This window comes from Amblyomma mixtum, chromosome 6, assembly GCF_055824585.1.
Source record: "Amblyomma mixtum isolate Tamu chromosome 6, ASM5582458v1, whole genome shotgun sequence".
NCBI lineage: Eukaryota > Metazoa > Arthropoda > Arachnida > Ixodida > Ixodidae > Amblyomma > Amblyomma mixtum.
Genome location: NC_143017.1, coordinates 57,687,501 through 57,705,462, shown reverse-complemented (window position 1 = coordinate 57,705,462; position 17,962 = coordinate 57,687,501). Strand labels below are relative to the sequence as shown.

Below are 17,962 nucleotides of genomic sequence, written 5' to 3'. Positions count from 1 at the left end.
GTATTGCCCAAGAACAACTGGTCGAGGAGGTTCGACAGCTACATCACTCTGCCATCAATACAGGGCGTGGCATTATCTCTCAGCGGCTACCGGGGAACAACGGCAGAGCAGGTAATCATCGTACGGATGAGGTCGTGCGAACTGTTCACCACGACGGCGATTTTGTGTCGATCCCAATTTCGAGATCAGACGCTGCGGGCAGGCTTGCACGGGACATCACGCTTGCCGCGCGGAATTATGGCCAATTTTCCAATTCACGTTTAAAATCTTTGGACCCACATCTGAAACTCCGGCTTGAATCGGCCTACCACGCGACGTGAATAAACTTTGCCTGTGGCTCGGTGTAGCTTTCACCAACCGTTGCTTTCTTAATTGGTATCGCTGATAGCCCTGTATGTGCCATCTGCGGGTATGACGAGACTATATCCCACGTTCTTTGTGAGTGCCCTGCCTACAGCGCCAAAAGGCAGTCTCTCAGCCATGCGCTGGAGCGTCTAGATCGACGCCCACTGACGGAAATGAAGATTCTCGGCCACTGGCCGCGGCGATCGTCGGCGGTGAAGGCCTCCAAGACACAACTCCGTTTCTTGTGAACCTCTGGCCTGCATGATAGGCAGTGACTTTAACGACCGATGACTTTTCATAGTGATTCAATTTTTTGCTACTCTGCTTTCTCTTTCATTCATTTATCCTCTCACCCCTTTCCCCCGTGTAGGGTAGCAAACCAATTATTCTGCCGGTTAACCTCCTCGCCTTTCCTCTTATTCCTCCTCCTTCTCCTCTTAATCAGTCCTAGTATTTGTTTACTTGTGGCCCGAAAGATCTTGAGTGTGTAGGGCACAGCGACGCTGTACAGCCGAGGCGCTTAGATCGGCGTTACCAGCCGGCAAAAGAAGAAAATAAAGTTGAACGGCGCGTGCTCGGTGCGCAAGCACGGCGCGGCCTATTCGCTTCGAGAAGCCTGCCATGCTGGAGCTCTTGTTCTGGTGTTCCTTGTCGACACAGGCGCTGAATTCATGGTTTTGCTCACAGCGCGACATGAACGGGACACGAGATGGAAGAGTGACACAAATAAGCGCTAAATACTTGAATACTGATCAACCCGCCCAAATTTCTGCCTTACTGGTGCTGAAGTCAGAATACTGCCGTTCTCCAACGCTGAGCGTACTTACAAGTCATCTGAATTTACTCTCTCTTCTCCGTGCAGCCTACTCAGCCTCCATCGCCACGTATGGTCTGCGGTCCCTCACTCTGGACTTTAACCGGTGCCCCACGTTTCGATGTCTTCATCATCGCCTAAGTCCAACCCATCCTCAGATCCGACTTCCTTACACATTTTATCTGGATGTCAGCATGCGTTACCACCGTCGCATAGACAGTACGACGCGCCTTGCCATCCCTGGCGCTATATCGGCGGTCGCTTCCACTGGCATCAGCACGCTGATCCCATCATGCCCGAACGACAAAGTCCTCGCAAACTTTCCCGAGGTCACGAGGCCTTGTAATCTCCACCAGCCACCCAAGCATGGTATAACCCACCATATTGTCACGCGTTGTCCTCCCGTCGCAGCTCGTCCGAGCCGCCTCTTCGGTGAGCGTCTGGAGATTCCTAAACGGGAATTCGACCACATGCTCCAGCTGGGTATTATTCGCCCTTTGTCCAGCACTTGGGCCTCATCGCTCCATCTGGTGCCCAAGAGAGAACCGGGTGACTGGTGTCCGTGCAGAGCCTACAGGGCTCTCAACAATCACACTGTGAATGACAGCTATCCCTTTGCACACAACCAAGACTTGGCTGGACATCTGGAGGGATACACGATCTTTTGTAAAGTATACCTTGTCAAAGCGTACCATCAAATCCACGTTGAACCGGCCGATATCCCGAAGACGGCCATCTCTACACCCTTTGGCCTATTTGAATACCTTCGCATGCCCTTTGGGCTATGCAACGCAGTTCAAACTTTCGACAGGTTCATTGCTGAAGTGACTCGCGGACTTTCGGCTGTATGTGCTTTTATCGACGAAATCCTCGTCGCGAGTCGTACTCCCCAAGATTACGAGTGGCACCTCCAGGAACTCTTTCAACGCCGTCAAGAACTTTGCTTGGTTGTCAACGCGCAGAAATGTGTCTTCAGCTCTTCTGAGCTCGTGTTCCTGGGCCACCACATCTCCGCCCAGGGAATTCGTCCATTGCCTTCCCATGTCAAAGCTGTTAAAGACTTCCTAGTACCCACTATCTACGCAAGCTCCGCGAGTTCCTGGGCCTAGTGAATTTTTCCCGGCGCCTTATCCCGCCGTTTTCCACCTTATCCCGAGTTTCTTTATCCTCTGACCGACCTGCTTCGCACAACCAAATCCTCCTCCTCCGCCCCTTCCTGGTCTCCCGAAGCTCACGCTGGTTTCACGGCTGCAAAACAAGCCCTATCCGATGCGACCCTACTCGTCCAACCTAAGACTTCGGCGCCCACTCGTATCGCAGTGGATGCTTCTAGCGTGGCCATTTGTAAGGCTCTCCAACAGAAAATTGACTCCGAGTGGCACCCACTGGGTTTCTTTTCTCGGAAGCTCCAACCTGCCGAGACTCACTCACTACAGCGTATTTGGCCGTGAGCTGCTTTTCGGAAATAAAACATCCGCGGATGCTTGGATTTGGTCTTCTCCACGTTTGCTGAGAACACTGATGTAAAAACTTGAAGCTCCCGTAGCTAACTCTCCTTAGTCGAACACTGCATGAGCCAGTGTTGCCGGAGAAATTTTCTAGTAGAAAGTGATCTTCACGTTGCTTTTGTAAAACGCACTTGAATTTTAAAAGTTGGGGAAAGCAGGGTTCTACTTGAAATTGAACAGCCGGCATCATAACTCAGCCCTATTTACACCAATCGTATGTTTTCATCACTCTCGTTGAGTGGTCGCAGCTACCAAAAGACGCTCAGACGTGCACAGACTCTTCGCTAATGTTAGTCTCGCTTCAGGGCGAATCCATGGCTTATTGATCGCACCGTTACAACTTCAAATGTTTGTTTCGCGCTGCTTACAGCTTGTCATAGTCTTACATGCTCTCTGGAACATAGGTTGTGCGCAGAGAACCACATCATTGTTCCGTATAATCCGGCTGCGGCTCATGCTAATACCGCCCCACTTGGGATGCCTTACAGGTGCTCGTTCAAGCGAGGGACGATGTGAAGAGGATTACCGGCATCTGCGGTGGAACCCTGATCACTCACAAGCACGTACTCACCGCTGGACACTGTTTGTTCCTGTGAGAGTCACCTGTGCCTGTCGGTTTGTAAGCGTAGTGAAGTATGTTCACTTTTATTGCTTGTGAAGCCAAGTTGCATTGGAACTCGCGCTCAAGGGAGTACATTCAGCGCTTTGCTCACGTATGCATGGCGCGATCTTCTCTGTAAGAAGCATGCAGGGGGCCTACCATTTTTTTTTCGATAACCCCCTAGCTTCAGTGGTGCAGACGGCGATAAGCGCCCGGTGTTTCGCCGTGCTTCATTTACTCGCATAGTCGGGGCAAAAGTTCGTTCACCTCGTGTTCCTCAAACGAAGATGCTAGCTTTATTATTACCCGGTGGCTGGAAACCACACTTGTGGAGGTGAATGGCAAAATTTTAATCTTTCATCTCCACAAGTGCGGTCTCCATCAGGCCGCTTATAATAGCGCTGTCGGCTTCTCTTGAGGAACGCGTTGTCCACGGACTTTTGTCCCGGACTGTACGCCAGACGGCGGCCACTCTGGCTTCCTCCGCTGCCGCCACCTCGCCCCTCCTGAGAGCGCCCATCCGGGCCACCATCGCGTCGACGACGTAGTTGAGGCACAAAAGACAGTTTTAAGGCGAAAGCGTTTAATGCCTCATACTGTCGTTAGCAGACGCGTCGGCAGCCGTGTCGACAGACGCGTCGGCAGCCGTGTCGGCAGATTTGTCCGCCTTTCGGCGTCACTGCTTGAAAAGAAACAGCGCCGAGGGTAGGAATCGAACTAGGGCCTTTGGCATTTGAAGCGAAGACACTACCACTCCGCCACGAAGGCTCAAGGTTCGAGCATGAATAAAGGTGCATCTGGTGAATGCATGGGTTTCATAAATAAAATAAAAGGAATAAGGTCAAGAAAAGGAGAAATAAAACATAAAAATGAGAAAATAAACTAAAATAAAAACAAAATACAGATAAGACATCAAAATAAAAATAAAAACAATAAAAAGAAGAAAAGGAGCAAAACAAACAAAAACAAAATATGAAAAATAAAAGAGTAAATAAAAACAAACAGTGCGCCAGGAAACGCTTTCGCCTTGCAGCACTTTAGAGAGCCAAAGTGCCCCCTGAATTTTTTTTTACGCTACAAAATAGTGTAGCTCAAAGTGCGAATGCGTAAAACGCTAATCACTAGTGTATAGTCGGGGACAAAAGTCTCCGGAGCACGTGTTCCTCAAACAGAGCTTATAGCTCTACTATCAGACAGCGGCTGGAGACGACACTTGTGGAGATGAAAGAACAAAAATTTAACTTTTACCTCCACAAGTGCTGCCTTCAGCCGCCGAGTAACAGCAGAGCTGTCGGCTTCGTTAGAGGAACACGTGAACCAAAGACTTTTGTCTCCGACTGTACGTCCGCGTTAGGTACGGTATTTTTCAAGTTTAGCATATGTGACTCTTGTGTACGCTAGTTACCAACATGAGGCGTGCTTTCAAGCGGGTTGGTTGGTTGGTTGGTAAACATTTATTAAAACAGTCAAGGGGCCGAAGGCCCAGATCTAGGGGTCGGCCAAGACTCCTTGGAATCTGGCAGCCTCTAGAGCGAGACCCATGAGCGTTCGTTGGTCGTCTAGGGTAGAGCTGCGTAGACGAGCCTCCCAGGTATCTTGTGTGGGTGTTGGCATGTGTTGTCGTGGACAAGTCCAAACCATATGAAGGAGGTCTGCTGGGATATTGCAGTGTTTACACATCGGCATATACCGTTCAGGAGATATATTATGGAATCTTTTTGGGATTGGGGAAAGTGTCCGTCTGGAGTTGGCGCCATGTGACGGCCTCTGTCTTTGTAAGTTCTTGGTGCGGACCTGGATAGAGTCCGCACCCCCTATTCGGCGGAGTTATTTCGTTGTTCATACTGCGTTTTATACTACGTTCTTGAGCTACAAACGCCACATCAGGCTTTCCTTCGCCTCATCTGTCGTATAGCGGTATAACTGAGCTATAAACTTGCTTAATGTTTTTACCTTGTGACGATTCTGGCAGTCCTCGGCGCAACAAACGGCAGCAATTTGTTGACAGAAATAGTTCATGCTGTTCAAACAAGATGGCGCCACAGCGCCTAGCGTTTATGCTCGGGCTGTGTTTCTGTGCATCAAACTAAATGATATTACGTGGCTTGCATTGTACTGCACCGCACATTGCTTGCTTTTAGCGTTCCCAAGGGCATAGGCTACTATAAAACTCCTTAATATCACAACCGAAAACTCAGTCACGGATCACGGGGTGACCACTACATTCGTTTGCGATGTGCTGTGTAGAAGACGCTTTTTGTATCCCAAATCGTTTTCATACAACAATGGTTGTAGCAGTCAAGACGCATTCCTTTGAGCAAGAAGGGAAAGTAAAATGGAAAAAAAAAATTACAGATGCTGATAGAGTCTGATAGAATGAACTGCGCAAGCAGAAAGCACTTTTAAGGTGATTCTTATCCATTTGATGCTTTTACATTTAATGCTTTTCATCGCATCCCATTGGCTGATGGTTGTGCAAAATATTGCGCTTTACTTTCACTTTCTGTTATGGCTCGCTCTTAATTTTATGCCGTAGATTTGCAGCATTTTCAATCCGCTGTACTTCGGCGTGATTTATAGTTCGCTAAAGATCTTTCATGTTTTTACATTTGTTGTATTGTGCACATATCGTCTCACTTTTAGCACCGCGTTAGGTCAGCCAATGACATGAGCTCGCTTCGGGTGATCAGCTTACGCGCAGTTACCTTCGGCGCCACACTCTCGGTGTCGTCACTGTTCCCGGCTCTCCAAAGAAACCTCACCTCTCTCGTAGGCGGTTCTCGTGCTCGGCTCACCGGAACGCGACCCGCCATGGTTGCTCAGTAGTCAGCGCGCTCGGCTACTGAGCCGGAGTAGCCGGGTTCCAACCCAGCCGTGGCGGCCTTGTTTCGATGAAGCCGCAACGCAAAATACGCCCGTGTGGTTTATGGTGTCCGTCCACCTTAAAGGGGCCCAGAAACACAATCTTAGTTGACTGTTTTGCCTGTTGATCGCATACAGTGAGTTACAATGGTGCTATTAGCGTCGGTAATACCGCATTTATTCCGTTCTTTAATGTTTTAATGTCCTCCCAAAAACAAATTCATGGCTCTGATGGTGTCCCCACACAGTGGCGGGTTTTAGCAGCGGATATGACATCACCTGGCGCGAGCTTGATGACTGACAAACAGTAAATATACTGCGAATTGTGTGAATAAAGAGAGACAAATTTTGTCACCTGTCGGTGTTTTATATTAGATCAACAAAAACAACTTGTTCGTCTTAGATAAAAGCCCTGCAAAGCAAGTAAAATGAAAATACACCACCAGGGGCTCTGGCGTGGAAACGACGCAGCCAGTCTCAGCAAGAACGAGTTACAGAGAGCAGGCAACCATGGAGTGCAAACTTCCGCGACGTGCCCTGGCAAGCTATTCTGATTGGTTGCGCCAGGTGCCGTCATTGGGAGAGCGAAATAGGAGTGGGAAGCCCCGCCAAAATCGAGTTGACGGCAGCGTTTTGTTTGCTTCTATTTTGAAATTTCTTTACTGAATAACTCCCGTTCCTGTGCATCGATTCCTGTAATTATTTTTAAGTCAGCATCTGTGTGACATAAAGAATCCACATGAAGTATAGCCGGTATCCCCCTAAGCAGTGTTTCGCAGCCCCTTTAAAGAACCCCAGTTGGTCGCAACTGTTCTGAGCCCTCCTATACGGTAGGCTTTGGAGTACAGCTCACATTGCCGGAGAAACGCGCGGCGCAGAACGCTTTCAGCGCGCCGCTTCCGCACTGCCTGGCTCTAATGTGATAGCGTTAAGGCTTGGTAGAACGTTCAGTTGGGCGAGTTGGTATAAACTGATATTGTAAAAGAACAATAACAGCAGAAAGGCCGAGGATGAGCGCTAACTCACAGCTAAGGCTTTATTCATAAATCTGCGGTATATCAAGGACGAAGGAAAGGCATGGCACGTGAATCAACAGCGAACGGGCTGGTCGCCAAAGAAAAAATCTTTTCTTTTTTTGCATAAATCACGATCAGTACACCAAATAGAAATGATGTGCAAAAACGTACGCAAAAATGTTCATATCTGAGCGTATTTTATTCGTCCATATATCTGGCCATTGCACCTCAAAGCTACTGCATGAACGTAAACACTGCAACATTTGCTTGCCTTTTCTACCTGATCGTTAGATATGAATAAATGTTAACCTCTGAGAATATACGGTTCAGAGAATTATTGTCTAATTCATGATCCACAAAGGAGATAAAAAGAGGCTATTTGTGACGACAGAGAGAGGAAATTTTGGCAACTCCGGCATCGAACGCGGCTTTTAGATGTGCAGCCTTCACGTCAGCACTGTTGTGCAAATAACGTTTTCAAAAGTTGGGGCCAATGGCTGCTTCAGTCCTAGGCAGTGCTTGAAGTCCGGCTCCGTCGAAGGGGTCTCGAGTGATTCGAGCACAGGTGGAGAAGAAGAGATAGAAAGCAGTTTGCTGACTGTTTTACGCATGGTTTTTACAAAGAGGCGAAATCATTTTTAAAGGTCGTTGTTGGCTGAATTTATGTCAGAGACCTGAAGCAAACTAACTCAATGCTCCATCAGTGTGCTGATTGTTGTTTTGTAGCCTTGGATTTGAGTGGCCAGCTCTGTGTGCGAATCGTGTTGTGAGGGTGCCCCTTTGTCATCCCCGCTCGTGTAGCGCTGTCAATTTGTATTTTTCTCCGTCTGGGGTTCTGACCACCGCTGCAAAGAAGAATAAAAATGGTTTCTTGCTTCGGATTCATGCAGTATGCATTCTAGCATAAGGGGTGTAGCTCCCTTTTCAATATTGGTAGAGGGCCTAAGACCCTCCGATACTCCCTGGCTTTACGCACTCATCATAGAGTGCTGTGTTTGTCGACAGCGGCGCAGCGCAGTGCCGGTTCTTTGCGACCATCTGCGAGTCTTCTTTGCTGGCTCTGCCGCGCTCCTTCGGAGGTGTTTCTCCAGCGGCTATTTTCACGAACAATGCTTCAGCGCAGGACTCTTCCAACGTTCTCCTTGTAGAAGGATAGTTTTCAATCCTGTAAGCAACTCCTGTTTTTACCTGTAAGCAACAGGCCTATTTCGTACCACGCGTGCCCGAAAAAAACGGCTCATAGTGGGCAGGAAGCGCCATATTGATACTTTCGGCATTAGAATATCATGTACACGTTTGGAGCTCTCGACTAGGGGCCCCAACCACCCGGCTGCTGCAAATTAATTTCTTGTAACAAAACGTTATCTCTCCCTCTCTACGTTTGTGGACCCGCCACTCTGAACGTCTATCGCTGTACTTTTTCTTCATCTATAATAAATTAGATTGGTGTCCCTTTTCTGCATTAACATACTGACATATTCTGATAGACAAATTGCATCATTCGCGGCCACATGAAAAGATGGCATCCAAAATAACAGCTATTCACTTGTCTCGCCAAAAACACGGCATGATGCCCATTTTTTCTTACTTTTTATACAAACACATTTCGCTCTAGCTGCGAGAGATGACGCCACAAACTTGATAGGGAGGGCCAAAATGATAAGAGCAGGGAATTCGAAGGTGGAAATTCGCCTTCTATACGAAAAGGCATGCAGGCTTAGCGCGCATCCACTTATGTGTACACAGCAGTTTAAGGGGCCATTTATGAGCGGCGCGCGCACGTCAGTTATTTATTTATGTTTTGCAAAAACAATCACCAGTCACGCGTTTCCTTCATTCTTTATATACCCCAGGTTTTATGAATAAAGCCTTATCTGTGAGTCAGCGCTCGTCCTGTGTATTTCATTCTTGTGGTCTTCTGTCTTTTGTGCGCTGTTCTTAAAAGCGTTAGCTCTTAATACGGTGTATGATCAAGCAGCGCCCTGCTGGGATTTCATGCTCCCAGAAGTGCACTCAGGCAAGGTCACAGTGGTGTCATGATGAAAAAGACGAAGCACGGGCTATAGACTCCAGACGCGCATGCCACAGTGGATTCTCGCGTGAATCTCTGTTTGGAAGTGCTTGTGCATCCACCATACATTCCATTCGAGGGCCACCATCTCCTGCATATTATGTATGTGGCGCGTCGACCACCGCCGAAGGAAGGCGTACTCATCCAGAGCGAAAAGCTGAGGGTCGAAGAAGCACCACATTAAAGGGACACTGAGGAGAAATTGAAGTTGGCTTCTATCGGCAGAATACCAGCTCCTGATTACAGAAACGCCACTCATACTGTCAACAACGCTATTGTAACGTAGAAAAGAGCAAGAACCAAAATACAGGTATCGCCGCCACAGGCCAAACTCGCAAGTACAAGCGTGATGACGTCATAGGACGAAGCAGTGTTGCTAGAACCAAGGACCCGAGAGCCACAAATCACTGAGGCGCAGCCAATGTATGCGCAAATCTCCTTGACGTCGCCAGATGGCGCCACGTGCCCGGCAGCTACGCGCGCGCCTGAAGCATCGGGACCAATCAGCGCCTGCTCACAGGCGTTAGGGGGGCTCCCGGTATTCCGCTAGCGGTAACAAGGTACACGGTATGCTAAAGGTGTCTATTTGCAAGAAGTTCGTTGACGACTTCGAGAACGAGACCCTTTGTAACGCTGGCAAAACGCCAGTGCATACGTAAGCGAAGCGACTGTAGCGACGGCCGCAATAGCCGATAGATGCCTTGAACGTGCGGCCGGCGGTAGCTTTCGTTTCCGCTGCTGCTAGGCAGCGCTGGCCGCTAGAAATCACGGAGTCTGCGTTACGTCATGTTTCACGTCACTTAGTCCTGTGTCGTCATAGGAGAATCCCAAGTTTGAATCAGAGCGGCGGGAAAAACTTTTTCAACTTCGAATCCAAATTTCTTAGAAATAAATGCATCTTTCGCTGCCGGCCAAGTGGCAACAAAGCCATGACATGCTGAACTATCGGATTTTGCTATAAAAAAAATATTAATAGTGCTCTCCTCACTGTCCCTTTAACACTACTCGCTTGATAATGAGTGGTTGATTGAAGTGAAGCGGTATCTGCACCTGTGTGGCTCTGTTGCGAACTAGTGCAGTGGTAAACTTTAGGAGCAGCTCAAATGCTCCCCTTGGGGCGGTTACTCGCGACACGGGGACAGAGAACGCCAGCAGCAACCAAGCGGTGGAGCGTGCACGCCACTACTATTATTCCAGCACATGTTTGCTCGTCTCTGGCTGCCCACTGTGAACACATCTCCAATCCCACACAACCCCCCCATCTACCCTGGTGGTCTTTTGTGGGAAGGACTCCCCAGGCGATACGACAGCGGACATCTCTTACCCTACGGGGGAAGGTCGGGACTATGGACTTCTTTCCGCGCTGGGGTTGAGAGAACAGCCGCGCAAAGCAGGTGGGAGCGCGCTTAGTGAAAGTGCTCCGCACAATCGCGTCGCAGTCATGTCTTCCCTCTCGTAATCTGGAAAGGCTTCCTCCAGCTAAGAGGACATTCGAACGGCCGCTACATAGAAAAGCATGGGAGTCTCCGCAGCAGGGCCACCGTTGCCGAGGCCACTAGGCATGACACGCGTCTGTGACTATCGAGCCAGTACAAGAGAAGGGATCGGCCTACGTAATCCATCTGGCTTAGGAGCATGTTCGCCCATTTTAGGCATAGCAGACGACAAAACGTTACGAGGCACGGCGTACTCCAGCCACCCTGGGCGCAAGATACAAGCTCAGTCTTGTGCTACTGAAAATAAGCGAGTTCAGGTCACCAACCGTCGGAAACGGTTTCAGAGAAATACGGGCCACGAACCATAGCTGACTGCAAAGCACATTTTTAACAAAGTAAGCCCGCTCACGTAGTGGAAGGGGCTGCGCTCTGTCCGCCGCTACCTGTTGTTCTATAGTGCCTGCAATGTGTTGCCACGTGAGTGGTGAAACACCGCTTGCTGAGAACGGGACGCCTACGATGCTAACATGATCGGCGCAGGCTAGTTGTTCCGGCACCGAGCTTGGGCGTTCACCTATGCACCAGAGCCAGGCGTACTCGGCACACACTTGTCCAAAGCACACCAAGATATCTGCGTCGCGTAATAGAAGCGTGACGTCATCTGCGTAAGCTATGACCTTGGCCTGCGTAGATCCCAGCATCGGAAGACCACGCACCAAACTAGCGCTTTCCACGCGTCGCAGCACGAAGAGCACGGCCAAGAGCGGGCAGCCCTGTCTCACGCCCCGGGTCACCGCGAAGCGAGGCGTTGCCACCCGGTTGAGGAGGATATTGACTGCTGGGCGTCTACAGAGACGACTCAGAAGTTCAGTGAAGATGTGTGGAAGGTTGTAACATTCCAGAACTGCCGTCAGGTGTCGGTGCTCCAGCCGGTCGAAGGCTTTCTGCTGATTGAGGATATGACGCCTGTAGCCTCGCGGGCATCGATGTCTGCTATGAGGTCATGAACTAGTGTGAGAGGGCTGAAAATGGTGCGACCAGTAACGGGCGACGATTGGAATAGCCTAATGAGCTGGTGGAGAAAATTGTTAATTCGTTTTACGAGTAATTCTGTCAGGATCTTATAATCTCTGCTGAGAAGGATGATTGGACGCCGGTTCGAGGGGTAACGCCCGTGTGCGCCTGGTTTGAGCAGCAATGTAATGCGGCCTTTAGCGAAAGAGAGCGAGACAAATCCTCTGTCGAGTACAGAGTTTATCAAATCTAGAAGAGGCTTGTAGATATGCTGCCAGGTTGCGCGGTAAAATTCGACGGGGATGCCATCTGGTCCCGGGGAAGCACCACCTTCATTCCACATATGGCATCCCACACTTCACATCCGGTAGCTGGCCGGATAAACGACTGAGCGTCCTCATCAGAAAGGCGCGAGAGCAAAAACCCGAACTCCACCATCCATGACGTGTACTCCGGACCGGTGTAGAACGGTTCCGAGGAGGTACGTTGGAGAAAAAGTACACATCACTTTAGGCTGCGTGCGTGCGTGCGTGTGCGTGTGTGTGCGTGCGTGCGTGTGCGTGCGTGTGTGTGTGTGTGTGTGTGTGTGTGTGTGTGTGTGTGTGTGTGTGTGTGTGTGTGTGTGTGTGTGTGTGTGTGTGTGTGTGTGTGTGTGTGTGTGTGTGTGTGTGTGTGTGTGTGTGTGTGTGTGTGTGTGTGTGTGTGTGTGTGTGTGTGCGTGTTCGTGTGTGCGTGTGTGTGTTGCGCGCACGTACGCAATACAGATTCTCCCAGGGACAGCAATGCTTTCGCATTCCCACAAGTAATGAGTCCGAAGTGCCTTTGCCAAATTTATTTATTTATTTAGGTATTGAGTGAGCATGGCTTTTGGCATACGTTAATATTCGACAGATACACACCGTACTTCCGAAGTAAGTCCAGCAAGGTCTGAAGGTGGAGCCCCTATATCCAATCGTCTACATCCAACGACCGATTCGCTATGTAACCCCAACCAGCCCGCATCATTTTGCTGGCGTACTCTAGAGCAGCCCCTGGTGGGCGACCATGCGCGCGCTCTTCTTTCCTGCAGCAAAGGCAAGCGGTGCAAGCTGTCCGTCATGTACGGCCACACGACCCTGGCACTGGCTGAGCGGGTGGGCGTGCGCCGCGCTTTGCTGCACTCTGGCTACAACGACCGGACTCTGGCGAACGACATCGCGCTGCTCCAGCTGTCGCGCAAGGTGGAGTTCACGGAGCACGTCCAGCCGGCCTGCCTTCCCACTGAACGCTTCCCTTCGCTACCAGGGGCCACGGGCATCGTGGCCGGCTGGGGATACACGTCGGACAGCGTGTCGGGTACGGACCACTTCTCCTTGCGGCGTTGCTTATCGGTTCTCTGTACAACGCACGTAGCAAATTATCTTTGAAACTTTCCCACAAATGTCACAGAAATATTTCATAACCTGTTTATTCCCTTGAATCTAGTTCGCAAAAATGATTAGTCGACGACTGCATACACTTCTGAGAAGTGTACAGAGTTCTGGCCTCATACTTCTAGCTTCAAAACAGATAGAGAGGAAACGAGACGTGTGCAGACGAATAGAATGCAATTTCTAAAAGATATTTATTTTTCATTTATGATAGTCTTCTGTGCAAACCGTTTAAAGCCTATGCCTTACATATTTGGTGCAGAATTGCCGTCGATTGTTAGCATACGTGCGCCTAGGTTAAAGTTACTATTCAGGTTCCGTGACGGCGCCAAAGTGCCAGCGTTAAATGAGACGATGTGACTCAAAATCACGCAATTATTTCCGATGTGCCGACACTTCCGCACCGTTTAGCACTCAAGAGCTGCCGAAAGAAAGCCCATTGTTTTAGCTACTGTTCTCCCGCCTTTGCGAGCTTCCTTTTTGCCCGAGTGCTCAATTTAACGGTGAAGTGGCATTGTATCTGGAACACCGAATTTTATAACAATTTTGGCTTATCGCTAAAAAATACACCGTTAGTGCTTTAGTGACGAAACGAGTGTTTTGTTGACAAGTTATGAAATACTTTTTCACGGAGCTGACGCAAAACTTAACCTTCCCCACCCACTGAGAAACTATATGTGTTTGAATATAGCAGCTGTGAATGCCAAAAACAAATCGATGAGCCTGCACCCGGAACAAGCGTTGCACTTAGGATGCAAAACTGCCGGTTTCCCTCATCACTTGTATGATTTGGATTCGCCGGAATGCTGGCCAGGGACTCCAACATTATCTCGGTGATTGACAGTATGATGCATTGATTTATTTTGTGTTTTACACTGATTTTATGTATTGATTACTTTGACACACTGATAACTTTATATTCTTTTTCCCCCTTGTCCCGCTCCTGATCTATTGAATTCACGCAATTATAGTGTCTTTATTAGTTTTGTAGGTGACTTGAGGTGTCCACATTACCTTCCTTGTAAGCTATATTCATGTATGAAACTCCTACCGGGGCCAGAATACTCAGTAGTCAGCAGTATTGTGAAATACATAAATTAGATGGCCTACGACGGCGCACCTCTGCTCCAGTAGGGGAAATATACAGAGTCTAGTCTAAACAACTCTCGGGAAGACTCTTCCTGGAGAACTGACAATTAAGACTACAAGCTCCTGAGTAAACTTCGCAGCCGTCGAGGTAGTCTTTGTCAACAGTTTAGAGCCCAGGGGGTTTGCTTCTAAGCCTCGCAGTGGGAGTCCTGTAACATTCGTGGTAGTCCTGCCCATTGGAGAAGGCAGGACCAGAAATATTCTTACCTTCAGCAAATTTGGAGCGCTGGAGATAAATAACGAACCAGACATTCTGCTTCAGAAGCAAACCCCCTGGGCTCCAAACTTTGTACATCCAGTCGCCCTTCCATCGACTGGCCACTAACAGTCTTCGCGCTGCAGACGGAAAGGTGCAGGGAATAAATTTCTTCAAATAGTAACCTCATTATGGTAACACATCCTGGAACCACGACAACATGGTGGTTTTAAAGGGTGCTGAGAAACACAAAGTTGGTATAGTCTAGATTCTAGTTATTTTTGTAGTTCTGAAATTCACCTTAACCTGGCAGGAATCCGTAAGCGTTCAAGGTGCCTGAGACAAAGTTTCGATCGATCCCGGATTCCTCTTTCAAACCCAAAGCTCTACACGTGAACTTATACATTTGTTGAATGTAGCGTTACAAGGTCGTAGTTTCCTGAGACTTGTTATGGCTAAATCCCAGGAGTTTCATAGCCATTTGATGAAGGAGCCTATAGAATCCGAGGCTCGTGGCACGTCATTCAGTAAATGCCGGACGAGCGGTCACGTATGTCGTCTGCAGTATGTCGCCTTTCCAGAAACTCTCACGACTGTTCCACGCTGTTGGTGGATGATCGAGTACCATGGGCTAATCCAGAAAAAGTTTTCGCACAATACACAGGCTGAAAATAGCCTTTTTTAGGCATACCGAAGGCGTCTGCGTCACAGTAATTCCAGCCTTTAAGGGCACAAAGAATAGATATGCTGTTAAGTAGTAATTGCGTTAATTCCTAACGCCAAACTTTTCACAATCACAGCACTCAAAAAAATAATTGGATCACCCGGAACTTTAAACCTTGCAAAGCGCTAATAATTATTTTATTGCAAAATTAGAATAAAATGTTATTTATTGAAATTAATCAATTATTTGTAACACATTACGTACAAATCTGTGTTTAACTCGCTTGTATTCCCTGGCCCAGAATGCTCTATTCTTGTGTCTTAACGTTGCACATGTATCAAGCATTCGCCTTTCCAAGCTCCCTGCGCTGTCGTGCACTTCGTTTAACCGCCACGATGGCTCCGTGGTTATGGCGCTCGGCTGCTTACCCGAAAGACGCGGGTTCGATCCCGGCCGTGGCAGTTGAATTTCGATGGAGGCGAAATGCTAGAGGGCCATGTAGTGTGCATGTCAGGGGCCGTCAAACAACCTCAGGTAGGCGAAATTTTTGGAGTGCTTCAATACGGCGTCCCTCATAACCTGAGTCACTTTAGAATATTAAGCCACCATAAACCAAGAACCTTTTCATTATCTCAGCATTTCTTCCCATTTTGCGACAGCTGGCAAGGTTCTGCTACTATAACGAGTATTTCAACGAACGTTTTGAAAATTCCAAAAACCTGGCGCGTCCAAAAAGATGATAATGTTTGCGGGAACAAGCTAATAGCCGCGGCGGCGATCAGTTACTATGGAAGCATTCTTAGATACCTTATAACAGTTTTGAGTTCGCTATTAAATTTTTAATCGCCGCAGCCTGGGGATTAGTGCCAGCAGTGACAAGACTATACCATGTACACTTTTGAAACATAGCTTTCAGGAACCCTTGTTTCTAGTGCGCTAGGACTGCTGGACGCATTTTCCGATTTCTTCCATACATTGTTGGGATCAGAGCGTGGTCGGCCCGTAGAACGAACGCGGACGACGAAGACGTGGTTACGGGGAGACAAGGAGAGGTGTTTTGTGCAAGTATTTGCATTATGCACACGTAAACAGCAACTGAGAGTGTCTGTCAGTTAAGAGATGCTTATTGGCGTCGCATGGCTAGATGATCCAACTCCTGCTACAACAGTTGACATCCTACGTCTTAGTCGGCTGGTAGCTGCACAATTAGGCTTTCTACATAGCTCCAACTGCATAGAGAGTTTTCTTCACAGCTATTCGTGCAATGAACAAATTTCTATGGGCGTCGACTTGGTAATCTTTGCATTGCAAGCATGAAACAAGAAAAGGTCAAGAATCAGTCGTAAGCTCTTTCCAGCGCATTCATCTGCTGCCCTGTAGTCAAAACGCACAAATTGAACCATCCTGTTGGGGCAGAACGAATGTTGTTCTTATCATCATCCACATTAACGCGACAAAATTAGAAGGGCCCCAATGGGCTCTGTGTCTTCTGTCCCTGTCCATAGTCCGGAGGGCGAGTTTAAGTATTAACGAGGCGTGAAAGCTTTGAACGAGCTTCGTGCCTACAAAAAAAAAATGTTCATAATTCTAGTCCTTCATTTTAACACGGTTGATTGATTTATTTATGGGGGCTTAACATCCCAAAGCGGCTCAGGCTATGAGGGACGCCGTAGTAAAAGCCTCCAGAAATTTCGACCACCTGGGGTTCTTTAACGCACACTGGCATTGCACAGTACACCGACCTCTAGAATTTCGCCTCCATCGAAATTCGGCTGCCGCGGCCGGCATCGAACCCGCGCCTTTCAGGTCAGCAGCCGAGTGCCGTAATTTTAACATGGGTCGTATTAACGTGCCACAACTGTATAAATATACGAGCAATCGTATTCCTACAGTACGTTAAGTAGTTCGATATTAATACGCTGGTCTTAGGTGTCTTCCTGTACACACTTTCTTTCGCGACCACAAGCCATACTTCTAGGAAGCTACGATCATTAGGCTGCTGTCTGCCACGGTCTAATATGCTAGGTGGCGGGGATCACACCTAAGCAGTAAAATTGTCTAATTAGCACCTTCGCAACCCCATCAAATATTGCGTCGTAATGACAATTGCGGTGACGGAAGCGGCTCGCCAAGCTCTCTGCCCCGCGCTCTTGCCACTCCTGCAACATGGATCGCCCTCCCATACTGCCCTGAGCTTTCATCGGTGAAAAGATGCACTCTCCGCCCGCGGACGACACACACTTCTAGTACGCGATACAGATAGCAGGCTCTCGTGAAAGTAGGGACCCCGATCCGCCGTTTATGAAGTTCGCCTCTCAATGAGCACGCTCTGCGTATTGTCGTGACTCAGCCTGTGGCCCGCGTTTGACCAGACGACGACCCCGAAGAGGGATGCCACGCTGAGAAAGTGCACTGGAGGAATTCGCAGCGGACTTGCAAGTGCTGTGCAAATTTGGTTGGTGCCCCTCTTGGGGAAATGTGCCTCGTGTGTGCTTGGCCTGCGCCTGATGGAGGGCAGGAACCTTAGGGGATTTAGGGACGGTGCTGTATGCGAAAGGACGCTGTGGGCCCTGGCGCAAAGGCTCATCAAATCGCTCGATGTCAGGAACTCTTAATTTTTTACTCTTTCTTCGAAATATAACTAAGTTTATTAAAGATGTCATTAAACCCGCTTGTTATCGTTTTCCTAATCTTCGAAGCTTCAGTCTTTCCTCAGCTCGAAGACTCAATGCGCTACCAAACGGAGCCCGGGTTTCGACAGACGCATTGTGAAGTCCCTTTGCGCTACCCTGTTGAGATCACTTATGGAAGCGACGTTAGACCGGCTGGAAGTGTCTTTCATCGCTTCTTAATAATCGACCTAAAGCTGATCATGTG

At 48.7% G+C, this 17,962-nt stretch overlaps 1 protein-coding gene across 1 annotated transcript in view; it reads left to right on the top strand.

Annotated features, from left to right (window-relative positions):
* Positions 1–17,962, top strand: part of LOC149339209 (serine protease 33-like) — a 44,018-nt gene that overhangs the window by 4,837 nt on the left and 21,219 nt on the right. Inside the window, exons 4-5 of the mRNA XM_089550423.1 lie at positions 3,156–3,259; positions 12,737–13,002. Of these exons, the coding sequence (XP_089406549.1) occupies positions 3,156–3,259; positions 12,737–13,002 (370 nt within the window). The remainder of the gene's footprint in view (positions 1–3,155; positions 3,260–12,736; positions 13,003–17,962) is intronic.